Genomic DNA, 13328 nt, shown 5'->3' on the forward strand with positions numbered 1-13328 from the left:
ATTTTTTGATGAAATTATTTCGACAGTCTTAATGCTTTTTAATTATTTTTTGTCTTTTGACGTAAAGACGAAAAAAAGGTTAAATCAACCCAATTCATGTCAGGTGGTATTCATTAAGAAATTTATTAATTTTTTTGTCTTATTTGAAAGAAAGATAAAAGTGCAAATCAGTAATATCAGGCTTAAAATAATTAACTTTTATCACCGCAGCTGAAAATTTATAAATTTTAAAGTTAACGCAATTTTTAAAATTTTCAACGGAGAAATATATTCAAAAATGAAATTAGAAAAAGATAAAATTTTAGTAATCATATTGTTTATAGCCGAGCTTAAAAATAATTGATTTAACAAAGCATATCCTAAATATATTAAATTTACGAAGACGAGAAGAATTGAATTTATAAAAAAATATATCTGATGATTGTTCAAAAAATTAAAATATTTTTCAAAGAATGTTCGTTAAGAGATAAAAAAAAATTGAATAATTTCTAACTAAATCAAATAATTTCAGATTTACATGATTTGGATTTGTCATGAGATTGAACTTATAAATAATGAATTTTTATTTTTTTTTATTCCTAGACCGTTTTGATCTGGAGGAAAAATAAAAAAGCAAGAGGACAAGGAAAACGCCGAAAAGTTTCGAAACTCAAGAATTTGACACCCTTGCTCATCCAAACCTTAAGCAATTGCCAGCACGCCAGTTAATAAAATCGACTAAATCAATAGCAGCTGCCAACTCTGTAATCATAACCACTATAATGTAACTATTAACATATTGTTAAACAATTGTTCTACATGATTTTTATTTATTTGCAGAGAATAAAGAAAAAAGATAAATTGAAACAGATAGAAGAAGTCGACCAATCATTTTATGATTTATTAACTCAACAAGCAACAGGCAATCAGTTTATATTGGTAATAAATTAACAGAAAATAATGCAATAGTAATAATATGCTTAAACCACTCTTTCAACCATGACCTAATGTATTTTTTCTTTTATAATTATTAAGGAGAATATTGAACCTGATCATGAATTGCTGAATAACAGCAAGGAAAATGAAAAAAGTGACGATGAAGAAAATAAAATAAGCCAACAGGAGGAAGGCATAGGAGTTGAAGAAGAACAATTTTTAACCGACAGTGATCTGTCACAATTTGATAAATCAAATTCGGTAAGATATTCATTGTTGAATTTTTAATTTTATTAATATAGATCGAAATAAATTATTTTTAATGTTGAATACTCAGTAGGTATAAAATAAAATAAATTACCGTCATACGTATATTTTGACGGTATATCTAAGCTTAGGCAAATGCATTCTTAAACTTTGATTGATTTACAATTATTTATTGATAAAAACTGAAATGATAGGATAATCATGTATAAGTTAATTTTTGCTTTAAAAAGTAATTTGCTGCTGCAAAATTTTAATTCTTCACGATCTTATAAAATGGTATTGTTAGACAAATTACTTAAAGTTTGTTAAATTCAAAAATTTTAAAAAATTCTTTGAAGGTATTGAAAAAAAAAACTGATTGCAAGCTCTTATATTATTTAATTTTTTTAACTTTAAAAAATTTTTTTCTGATGAATTATAATAAGTATTTATAAGACAAAAAAATGTTGACAGATAAAGTGAAGTTTCAAGTAAGCTTTATATATATATATATATATATATATATATATATATATATATATATATATATATATATATATATATATATATATATATATATATATATTAAGAAAATAATAAATAGATAATGAAAGTAAGGTAAAAGAGCCAGGTATGACACAGAACTAGTTATTGATACTTGCAATTTTATTTTAATAAAATAATACAAATCAGCTCTAATGAATTAATAAATATAAATTTTAAGGTAATTGGTTTTTTGAGAACATTTTATTAATATCTTTTTTAATTCGGAAAAATTGCAAGTGTCAATCAACTAGGCCAGTGTCAATAATTAGGTCTTTTACCTTAGTAACTTATTTACAGATAAATGATTTTTTAAAAATAAAACTAATTATTTTTTTACCGTGCAGATCAACACTGAAAACGACAATAACATAGATCTTAACAATGAGATATGTCAACAAATTGACAACAGTGATATAAAAAATAGCCAAGAGGTGAAGAACAACAATGACAATACAGTTCAACTTGAATGTAACGCTCCAAAAAAATTTGGTGAGAAAAAAATTCATAATTTTCCTGTATTATAAATTTATAATCAAAATGCTTAATTTTCTTGAAAAATCCTATATTGTAAGTCTCAAGTTATTAATATATGTTAATGAATCGTTAAATTTCGAGATTAAACGTAAATATTTAAAAACGGATTAAATATATCAACATTTATTGCATCCATAGTGAGAGTTGGCTGGACAAAAATTTACAATCAGAGATTTAATGTGACTCATTTAATTTAAAAATATGCGTCACTCAATTTTTGTATCGTAATGGAGCGAAAGTTTAGTGTAATACATGCATGTAGATTTTGAAAATAGAAAAAAAAGTTCTATAATATGGAACTTGAAATTTTTCTAGAACCTTCAAGAACATCATCTGTATAGTTCTCATATTCTATTAGCAATTAAAATCTTAATAATCATTTATTGTTACAGAAACAAATCAGAATAATTCAATCGTTGCCAATACGAACAAACGAAATTGAATTATTGGAGTTAGAACAAAGACTATTAAAAGAAGAAAGAGATAAAATCAATAACAGATATTTGCAACAAGCTGAAATAATAAGAAGGCTAAGGAAAAAGAGCGAGATCTTAAGAATAAAACTGGAGTTTCAGAAATCTCGGCGAAAATTCAGCAGCATCTCGAAAGCATAAAAAGTAATGTTAGTGAGCTGATAAAATTGAAAGCAGTGAAGCGAACCGAAGACAGATTACTAAATAGTACATCAGAAATTTCCGTTTCTAAGTCAAATGATTCAACTTTTGAAGCAAATAAAATTTCTGTAAGTGTTTAAAGGGACCCGATGATCTAGCGGCCTAAAATTTGAGCTATTTTAAAAATTTTATTTCTTTATGAAGGAATGACTAATGCTTTCAAATTTTTTTACACTTCTGCTATTATTTATCAACTACACAATAATCAAAATGAAGTCCGCTCCCCTCTCCAAAAAAATGGACCTGACTGATGGAAGTAGATAGATCTCTCCTTTGATCTGAAATTAAAAAATATGACTGATTTTTCATTATTATAAGTATAGTTATCGTCGGTACTAGAATGACAAAAAAATTTTTGACGAAATGGCGCGAAGATGAAAGTATTTTTTTGAAAACGAATTTCAGATATTTACTTCTAACTACGCGCCATTTTGTCAAATATTTTTTTCTTTTTCATTTTAGTACCGACGATAACTAGACTTATACTAATTTAAAATCAGTCATATTTTTTTATTTCAGATCATAGGGAGAGATCAATCTACCTTCACCAGTTAGGTTCATTTTTTTAGAGGGGACTTAAGCGCCATTTTACAAATTAAAAAAAAATTTTTTTTTTATTTTTATTTTCATTTTTGTGTAGTTAATAATTAATAGAATAAGTGTAAAAAAATTTGAAAGCATTAGTCATTCCTTTCATAAGCATTATCTTAACATAGAAATAAAGTTTTTTTAAATATCTCAAATTTTAGGCCGCTAGACCACCGGGTCCCCTTAAGACTGCATAATAATTGACTCAATGACAAAATATCTTATCACTTCACTTTCCGAAAAACACATGTATTTTAGGTAAAAACGATCAACCATAATGAATTGGAAAAAGCTTCAAATAAAGAAGTTATGTCACAAAGAGCTAAACTGCTAGTAAGGATGAAATGGCCTGATAAGGCTATTAGATTGCAGTTGGGCTTTGATAAAAACGCTCCAGGTGTAAAAATCCTAATAAGTGATGAGGAAGTCTCCGAAATACAAGGTAAATCTTTGAATTTTATGGCAGAAATCTAAACCAAAATTATAATTGAAATTAATAAACACAATATTTACTCTAATTTTTACAGATTTATGTTTGAAATGTGAAAAAATCAATGTATTGAAAGAAGGTGACAAGAGATATCCCAAACTGGAACATATAAAATCGTGGATTAGCGATACTCTGAGTGACGAACGTTATCGAGCGTCAAAAAAATTGAAATTAAAGGAAGCAAAAATTAAAAAAAAAAAAATAACACTAAACGGCTAAATGAAAACAAAGAAAATGATAGTTCGGAAACTGAAATTAAAAAAAAAAAATCAGAACTAAAAGCAACCCAGCGAGAGATGTGTAATTAGTTTTTTATATAGAATAATATATTTTATTACATAGAGTATTTGTTGAATATTAACGTAATATTTTATAACTGTTGAACAAATAGAACAAATTGAACAAATTGAACAAATAGAAAATAAAAATTAATCTTTAACTTACCTACTATTTGTTTGCTGATGTTTTTATTTCTTCGACGTACTAGTATAATTTTCCACTTCTATAAGAATCAATGATCAACTTTAAACCTTATAAAACGGATGATTTTTCAAATTTTTAGAAGAAGGAAATTATTTTTATTCACTTTTTTATGTTTTAAGAAAAAATTTTAAAAATTAAATGATAATAAATTACTAAAAAGGAAACAATAAATTTATGTTTAATATAATGGATGTAAAAATTGAAAAATATCTCTTTATAAAATTATACTCGTATTTATGAAATTATGGGAATAACATCTTTCCACTACAAATATGTAAATAAATTAACATGAATATCAGAACATTAAAAATTTTGTTAATAAACGCATAAAATAATTTTTTTAGCGAACATCCAACTAAAAACACTTGCATTTCAATTTTTTATAATTTTCAATGAAAACTTGCCAGCGGATGTTTTTCTTTTTTAAAGTACTAGCACAATTTTCCACTTCTTAAAAAATTGATAACCAATCTAAATCCTTACGAAACAAAAGATTATCAAAATTTTTGAATGAAATAAATTATTATTTCCTTTTATTAATGCTCCAAATAAAATTGTCTTAACATTTATTTAAAAAAAAAATATTCTGAAGAAAATAATACATTTACATTTGATTTAATTTATTTAAAAATTAAAAATTTTATTTTTATAAAATTTAATTAGATTATTATAAGTATGGGAATAATATTGTTTCACCAAAAATGTGTAAAAAGGAACGTTCACAACAAATTATAAAACATTTAAGTTAAACATTTTTGATTTCTAGTTGCTTTTTTCCAAATTTTTATGCATTTATTTTTTACTGTAGTACAGTAAGAAAGTATTTATATATCTTGCCTATGATTTTTGAATGTTCAAATATTCTTTAACGGATGATTTTTTTCTTCGAGTTGATACCTTCAATCTCTGTAATTTAATTTTTTAATTTCTATCCAATATTTAGAAAAAGCTAGTTTAATTAAAATGCGTCCTCAATCTTACGGGCCTGACTTAGTTTTCAAAAATAAAAAACATTCATGTAGCGACATCTCTTTAATTTTCAAATAAAAATTTTACAGTCGGTAAGATGCCTATTTCTCTTTTCTGCGGTTTAAGCAAACACATACTATACATTTCCCCGTTAAAATTTATTCTTTCCTATTTTTCTTTATTTATTCTTATCAATCATATTAATTGTTCATTAAATAATAGCTAATCTTTCCTAAATCCCCTAAAAATTATTCTTATATTGATAAAGTACATCTAAATCTACATTTTTTTATCTAGCGTTGCTTATCTCGCGTTCTGGACTCGCGTCGTTTTTTTCGAAAAAACGACCCCGTCTCCGCGTTCAGAGCGGGGTCGTTTTTGGCATCGCGTCTCTCCACTAGGGAATAGTCTTATACTAGTGAGTAAGTCCTCGAGAGGGTAGCGCCGGCGCTGAGAGAGAGAGGGAGTGGGGAAGACAGAGCCAAGACGAAACGAACCAACAAATTTTGGTAAGTTTTATTGTGTTCGAACGATCGAAGAATTGACATCGCAAACATCTCACTCAGGTAATTATTTCTATTCTATTGTTTCTTGTGGAACGAGGCGATAAATTTTAGTTAAATTTAATGCTTGCTAGGCCCAATGCCGGCTCGCTTAAGTTTAATTAATCTAAGAAATATTCTAATACCAATTTCGTGTTCCAGAATAAAATATTCTCTGAGAATTATGTTACGAAGTGGCGATTCAGGACCGTGCTGCCAATAAGACCTCATCAAGGAAAGACGAGAAACCCGGGAGTAAAAGCGTCGAGGGATTTTTGAAAATAAAACCCAAGAAAACTCCAGGTACAATAAATACGTCTAAATAGATTCTCGGTGAAGCGGCATCAGCCAGGCCTTAAGTCGACTGAAGGTTATCGCCATTTCGAATTCGATTACAATCATTAGTTTTTAATAAATGTTTAATTAATTAATCTTGCCAAAATTTAAGCAATTGGTTTAGTCAATAATTAAACACTCGTTACTTGAACTAAAGTCTGAATAAAAGTCCGAATAAAGATAAGAATAAATTTAAGAACAAGTCAGAAATAAAATAACTAAATATTTAATTAATAATACCAGGAATTATTTCGGGTTATTAATTAAACACGTAGGCAGAGTCTGGATTAATCTTACTAGGAATTAATTCAGTTTGTTAATTCATGATTTTGGTGTCACGTGAAAGTTTGATCTCTGAAAATTGAGTTTAAGTAAAATCAGTTAATTTTGTGTCAATTAAAATCATTAAAATAGTTCAGTAAAATATTTTAGTAAAATCATCAGAAGTTAAAATTAATTAAAATCAACATAAATAATTTGGAACAATTTAGGTTGTGTGAAAGAAAATAGAAGTAAAATTAGAATCATAAAATAATCGTTAAAATTAATTGTTAAAATCATTTAGATAAAAGTAGAAAATAAATCAGTTGTAAATTTCACTTGAAGAAAAATTCAACAAAAGTTGGGAGAGGGTCCGCCATCTTGTTTCGAGCTAAAACGCTGAGTAAAGGACCACGGAGCTTAGATAGAAGGAGAACGCACGCAATGTATAAAGATGTCCTCGAAATAAGGGGAAAATAAAGTTTCATTACAGAGCGCGCTGCAACTGCCTCGATCCATTTTTTAAATTTAGCGGTTAAAAGTATTCGATCAAATTCTATATCCATAACCAAAAATAATCATTAGGATTAAATAATTGTTATAAAAAAAGGATAATTAAAACTGTAGTTAATGGGGTGAAATTATTAGAAATACGTAAATGTTCCGTAAATTAATAATACATGAATTTATTATAAAAGAAACCTCTAATTTTATATTGCTTTATAATGTCAATATGTCTTGAAATTGTCAAATACATTAAAAAAATTTACTTTTTAGTTAATAATTATTTAATAATTAAATTATTATTATTATGTATAATGAAATAGTTTTTGATAGTAATTAAAAATAAAAATTACATATTAATTTTTATTTTAAGAAATTTCAGCTGCCTAATTTTAAAACACAGTTACAGCAAAATTTTTATACCAGATTTTTTCCAGTATTGTTGCATTTTTTATAACTTTTAGACCTTAATTTCAAGTATTTCTTCTTAAAAATATTTATATTCAAGGATTTTCTATTCACAGATCAAATTTTTCATCAATATGGTGGACAAAATTTTTTTTAATAAGAAAAATTGAAAAAAATTTTTAAATGGTAGTTACTGTGTTTTGAAATTGGGCAGCTGAATTGCAGAGCAAAGTAAAATAGTTTGAAAGTATTCGTTTTTTAGTTTAAATAATATTTGTTAATAATTAACGTAGCAATCTCCAATCTTGTAGCATTTTCCAAAAATTTTTCGTTGATGTTAATGGATTATCTAAATTTACAGAAACTCCAGTTTTAATAACAGTTACCTACAAAGTACGATAATATTTACAGATGAAATATTTAATAGGACAAAGTATAAGCACAAAATTATTTTTTATATACCTGAAGTGTTAAATCCCGACTAATCTTAATTTCTAATTTTACCTGCTTTAAAATAATATCGACATAATACAGAATTAATACTTTTTGTGGCTCTAATTGTTTTGGCCAACACCAATTTTGAGGTACACCTCGGTCTTCAAGTGCTTGTATTATGGTAAATAATGAAAAAGTTTCAGAATTGTCAATAGTAGGTGCCTGAAAAATATTTTCATCGGAGCTGGTTTGTTCTGCGAGTTCTGCAGCCTCGATACAATTTGGATCTGCAGTTATTCCGTCAATAATTATTGAACTAGAAATCTGTTCGCTAGACTCGGACAAATTGTTGCTTACATCATTTTTTTCATACTGTTGATTTTCAGCTATAGTAATATCTTCTCCGTCTACAATCATCTGCTCCGAGTTTACATGCATAGGAATACTAGTATTTTCCGAGCATTGAAACATATTAACATCAGTAGTATTATTTACTATCACTGGAATCGCACCTACTTTTAAATCAAATCTGGCTTTTGATAAGTCGTAAATATCACCATTAGGCAAAATAATTGAGTCAAATTTTTTATGAATATCTTCCTCTTTAAAATACAATTCACAAACGAAGTTTTTAGGAAGAAGTTGCTGTGACAATGCCAAATTCCATTTTTGCAACATGCTCGGACACTAATTTCAAACAGAAGAAAAATTTACTTACATATTAATATGTATTAATAGTAACAAATAATTTATTATTTGTTATTATATTGATTTGAAAACATGTACATTAATACTTCGACGAAAAGAATTAATTTTTCTAACATGTTTTGTATTTTTTTTTCAAAGTTAAGTTTTTTATTAGTGCAAATGAATGGATAAAATTTTTCAAAGTCCAAAGATGAAAATGTATAGTATATGGGTGATTCTCTGTAAAGATGTCTTAAATCTGTACAAAATTGTCCGACTAAATTATTTTTGATTTTATAAGAAAAAAAATTAACAAGGGCTACAAAAATATCAGCTTAATGATAATAAATTAACAACCAAATTAATTTTTGTTTTTTCGATATTTGTGTCTTTTGCCGTATAACATGACAGGGGACTGTTTGCCAGGGAATTGTTTTTTTTTATGAAATTGAGAAAAATCAAGCAAACTCAATGCATTCGACTTTTCAAGTTCTCAATCAATGTTTACATTAATTAGAATAATATTAAGACTTATGGATCGAATTTTATAAATAAATTATAAATAAAAATAGTTGTCAGGAGACTGAGTTTTGAAGTGGCCCGGACACATATTTCCAGCACAAACGGTGCTTTAACACTAAATAAATTGACGATAAAGCACTATCAGCCCTATGGTTATTAACTTAAGGCTAGTTAGATCCTTATAATCTTTACAAAAGGTAAAATAACACGCTGGATTTTTTTTTGGCTTAGAACTTTTGACAGGGGAATGATCTTAAAATGCCTGCGACAAACTTTGCTTTAATGAATTTAATGAAACAAATTAACTTTCGGTACTTTTTATTGAAGAAGATTGTTAGTTAACTTATTGAGTTAATAAACATTATGGACTAAATTATATTTAAGTTTTAATTTTGGGACTGGGACAGCCCAGGGGACTGACATTTCGGTGGTTTACGAATTTATAACAAAAAACCCAAAATTTATTCCATTTTAGTTTTCACTGCTCCAAATAGAAATGTTTCTTTTTTACTTTCATAATAAATTTTTTTAGTTACAAAATAACAATTTTTCTAATAAAAAAATGCCTGGGACAGCAAAAACATCCTTCCAGAGAATAACCCATATAAAATTAATAATCCACAAACTTTATCTTATTACTAGACTCTACTTTTTTAAACACAGACTTCAAAATTTTTTCTTTTTATTACGTTTGGTATTTATAATAATAATAAAAAAAAAAAAACATTATAAATTAAACATTTCACTCCTACTAACAACATATCGTTTATATACTGTTCTTTGTCACTAACAGTGATCATTGTTAAAAAATATACATTAGTTATTATTTTAAACCATTACACAAAATAAAAATTAAATTTTTATTATTATTCAATCACAATTATTAATTTTGAAAATGGAAATAATTTAAAACTATAGGTTATCTTACCTTTGGTACTTGAAATAAAGCCGTTGGACGATCATTTTGCTTCAACTTCATTTTTCGTTCTGCTATACTGCCACTCATACAATTTTTAACTGCACATTTCTTCACCATTTTACAAAATTATCGATTTAATTACTTTAAAAATTTAAAAAATATCAAGTATAGCCAAAAAACATGAATGTACACATGCGTTTATGTTTACATGCGTTGTAGCAAAGTTGCTGTCTTTAATGACGTCACAGAGACCGAGTTGATAGTGGCGCTACTCTGGTGGTGAGAGTAGGCATCAGTAATTTGCTACTATTTTTGAGGACACATTTTTACCAAACCCCCTATCTCGATCGTTCTTCTTCTATCTAAGCTCGGTGAAAGGACGTACAAGGTCGAGACTAAAAATCTCAAGGCGTTGTAAGGTGAAATATAATCCTCAAAATTAAAATAAAATAAATTTCAAGTTTCAAACAACACAAAAATAAAATAAAGTAATTTAGCAAAAATAAAATAAACTCAGCTATTCAGAGACAAGTAAAATAATTTAGTTAAAATTGAGTGAACTAAAACCAACTATCAATTTCTTAATTCAGAGATTAAAACTAAATAAATTAATTAATTAACTCTGACAAATAATTTGGACAAGATTAAAACAATTTAAGTAAATAAAATAAAATTACAAAAGTCGGAAAAATGAAATTCGAAGAAAATAATTAATAAAATGAAACTAAATTAATTTTAAGGAAATTAATTAAAGTAATCAAGTAAAATTTTATAATAAAATTTGGCGTAATAAAATCGACAAAAGTAAAATAAATTTGTAAGAATACTAGGACGTAGCGAATATTTTGTCGGCGGATTATTAAGACCTCTGTCATTAAATTTTAATCTATTATTACGAGATACGAAGACCTCTTAGTATTAAATATTTATTGTTGTATTATTAAGACCACGGCAGTAAATTAGTTAAGAATTTTAATAAGAAAATTAATCGCTATAGGAATTTGGATTGGGAATGAATGGAAAATTTATTCAAGAGAAAATTTAATAATTGAAATTTAATTTGGATTTAGAAAATTTAATAATCAGATTTAATTTGGAAAATAAAAGTCTTAGAAAATAATTAATAAAGTATGGAAATTTTAATTAGTGTGTTTGAATGATAATAATTATATTGTGGGTGCGTGTGGAAAATTATGAAACTATGAAACTATAGCAAATTATGAAAAATGGAAATTATGGAAAATTAGGGAAAATTGAAAAATGGAGAAAAATAATTAGAAATCGCGGTATGGTCGCTCCATAAGAGAATACCGTCGGGAATAAGTAACTATGATAGAAACCGCGATATGGTCGCTCCATAAGAGGGTATCGTCGGGATTAGGAGCTTTGATAGGAAACCGTCTTATAAACGGGAATAGGACTTAGGATTAAGTGTTAATTAATTGTAAGGGAAATATCATTTTAATGGGGTGGGTTAAATAAAATTTCTTGAAAACTGAATTTCTTTGGTGATTTCGGTTTTCTTCCCAGCAATCTCTCACGACCCTGTAGAACTTACTCCATGCTCTGGTCCAGTTTCTGGATACTGTGTCTAAAAATCCAGTGGCGCCCTAAATAAATTTAGGGGTGACCAAAGAGAACGAGGGGGCTTTTCAAAAGAGTCGCGTACCGTTTCAATCTTTTACAAAAGATTCTTACCAAAATTGGAGTTGATAGGAGCTACAGTTTAAAAACGGGAGTTTGCCATTGTTAACGCCTCCACGAACCCCTTTGTGGGTAAAATTTCTTAAAATCCGTTCTTAGATGACCTCTACCGGGTAAAAGTATAATTCCTACCGAATTTCAAGTTTCTAGGTCCGATGGTTCCCGAGATATCGTGATGAGTCAATCTATCTTTAGAACAGCTCCTATATATATATATATATATATATATATATATATATATATATATATATATATATATATATATATATATATATATATATATATATATATATATATATATATATATATATATATATATATATATATATATATATATATATATATATATATATATATATTAGGATGGGTCAAAAAATCAACTATTTTTTTTTACAATTAATACGGAAAAATGGGTTACTAGGCACCTTAAAAAAATTCTCACCAAATATGAACTCTTAATTTTAATAGAAAGATCCTCCGCGTCGCAGTTTTTCATTTTTTCTCAGTCCAATAGAAAAAAATTCATTCCTCATCATTAATTGGTCGTACAGAAAAAATTTTTTAAGAATTTTGTAGGAAATTTAATGCTCTACAAAAAAGGTATCTTATGTTTTTTCCGTAAACTTCACCATTTCACTAATATTGAAGATTTAAGATTGATTATTTTAAGTCAAATGTCACTTTTGTTTATGAATTTTATAACTCGACAAGAAATGGCTATTATTGAATGGGCAATAGAAATTTTTGTAGCAAATTAACTGCTCTATAAAAATGGTATCTTATGTTTTGGCGATTAAATTAATCGTTCAAAAGATATTCAACATCAAACTTTCATGTATATCGATTTTAAGAGTTTTTGATTAAATAATCGAAAAATTTCAATTTAATCTATCAGTTTTGAGAAAATTTCATTTTTTGTCTTTAATGTAAGTATTATTTGAATTTTGTTTTCAAAATTTTTATTCAATAATTCCAAACTTTTTATTTTTCATCATTAGAAATCACGATCATGTTGTTTTTTTATAACGTCTTCAAAACGTCTTAAAAATTTTTCCACTACAGCTGTATATTGTCCTTGGGAAAATTTCTTCTGTAGAGAATTTTTGTTTTGTATTCTATTTACTCTGTTTCCCTTGTGAACTAGCGCCACCTACATTTTTCTTTATAGTTATATTGTTTTTAATTGTTTACATTTCCTACAGCATTTCTAGTGTTTCCACAAGTTATGATCTTGTATATGTGATAAAACGATTAAATATTTACAAATTTTGCGGTCACTACATAAATTTATATATTTATCGAAAATATGGATAAGGAAATTCATTTGATCGGAAAACCCATGCAAAAAATTTCAGAACGTAAAATGCCAACAGTGAAAGAGGTTATGAGTGTTTTTTTTTTTATCAGCTCAAAGTGTTAAAATGTTCCATCAAACAAAGTGCTAAAAATGCAACTGATCAAGTTATTGAACTATGGAAAAACAACCAGATTCCGACTAGTGGATCAACTAATGTAATACAAAAAATTCTTCGCTATCATAACCGATAGTTGAAATTGCAAAAATC

The 13328-nt window shown here is 26.8% G+C and overlaps 3 protein-coding genes across 3 annotated transcripts in view; 2 read left to right on the plus strand and 1 right to left on the minus strand.

Annotated features, from left to right (window-relative positions):
* Window positions 1-3586: 3586 nt before the first annotated feature.
* LOC141533828 (uncharacterized) lies at window positions 3587-4381 on the plus strand. Its single transcript, XM_074252910.1, has 2 exons — window positions 3587-3945; window positions 4031-4381. The coding sequence occupies exons 1-2, from the start codon at window positions 3813-3815 to the stop codon at window positions 4210-4212; spliced, it is 315 nt and encodes a 104-aa protein (XP_074109011.1). The 5' UTR covers window positions 3587-3812; the 3' UTR covers window positions 4213-4381.
* A 796-nt stretch (window positions 4382-5177) lies between these two features.
* The window catches only part of Lmx1a (LIM homeobox transcription factor 1 alpha), a 271702-nt gene continuing 263551 nt past the window's right edge, over window positions 5178-13328 (plus strand). Inside the window, exons 1-2 of the mRNA XM_074252982.1 lie at window positions 5178-5181; window positions 6183-6290. Coding sequence (XP_074109083.1) covers window positions 5178-5181; window positions 6183-6290 — 112 coding nt within the window. The remainder of the gene's footprint in view (window positions 5182-6182; window positions 6291-13328) is intronic.
* Window positions 7489-8740, minus strand: LOC141533811 (uncharacterized). Its single transcript, XM_074252883.1, has 2 exons — window positions 7959-8740; window positions 7489-7882 (listed from the first exon to the last, which is right to left on the minus strand). Exons 1-2 carry the CDS (start codon window positions 8607-8609, stop codon window positions 7781-7783), a joined length of 753 nt encoding a protein of 250 aa, XP_074108984.1. The 5' UTR covers window positions 8610-8740; the 3' UTR covers window positions 7489-7780.

Source organism: Cotesia typhae, unplaced genomic scaffold (assembly GCF_013202065.1).
Source record: "Cotesia typhae breed Kobodo isofemale line unplaced genomic scaffold, CoteBio_Ctyphae scaffold_121, whole genome shotgun sequence".
NCBI lineage: Eukaryota > Metazoa > Arthropoda > Insecta > Hymenoptera > Braconidae > Cotesia > Cotesia typhae.

Excerpts from the sequence above, each read along its gene's own strand:
- LOC141533811 (XM_074252883.1), bottom strand. The coding sequence starts at position 8,609 with ATGTTGCAAAAATGGAATTTGGCATTGTCACAGCAACTTCTTCCTAAA. Across the intron at positions 7,883-7,958 it reads GTCGGGATTTAACACTTCAG|GTAACTGTTATTAAAACTGG; the intron begins GTATATAAAAAA and ends CGTACTTTGTAG.
- LOC141533828 (XM_074252910.1), top strand. The coding sequence starts at position 3,813 with ATGTCACAAAGAGCTAAACTGCTAGTAAGGATGAAATGGCCTGATAAG. Across the intron at positions 3,946-4,030 it reads GGAAGTCTCCGAAATACAAG|ATTTATGTTTGAAATGTGAA; the intron begins GTAAATCTTTGA and ends TAATTTTTACAG.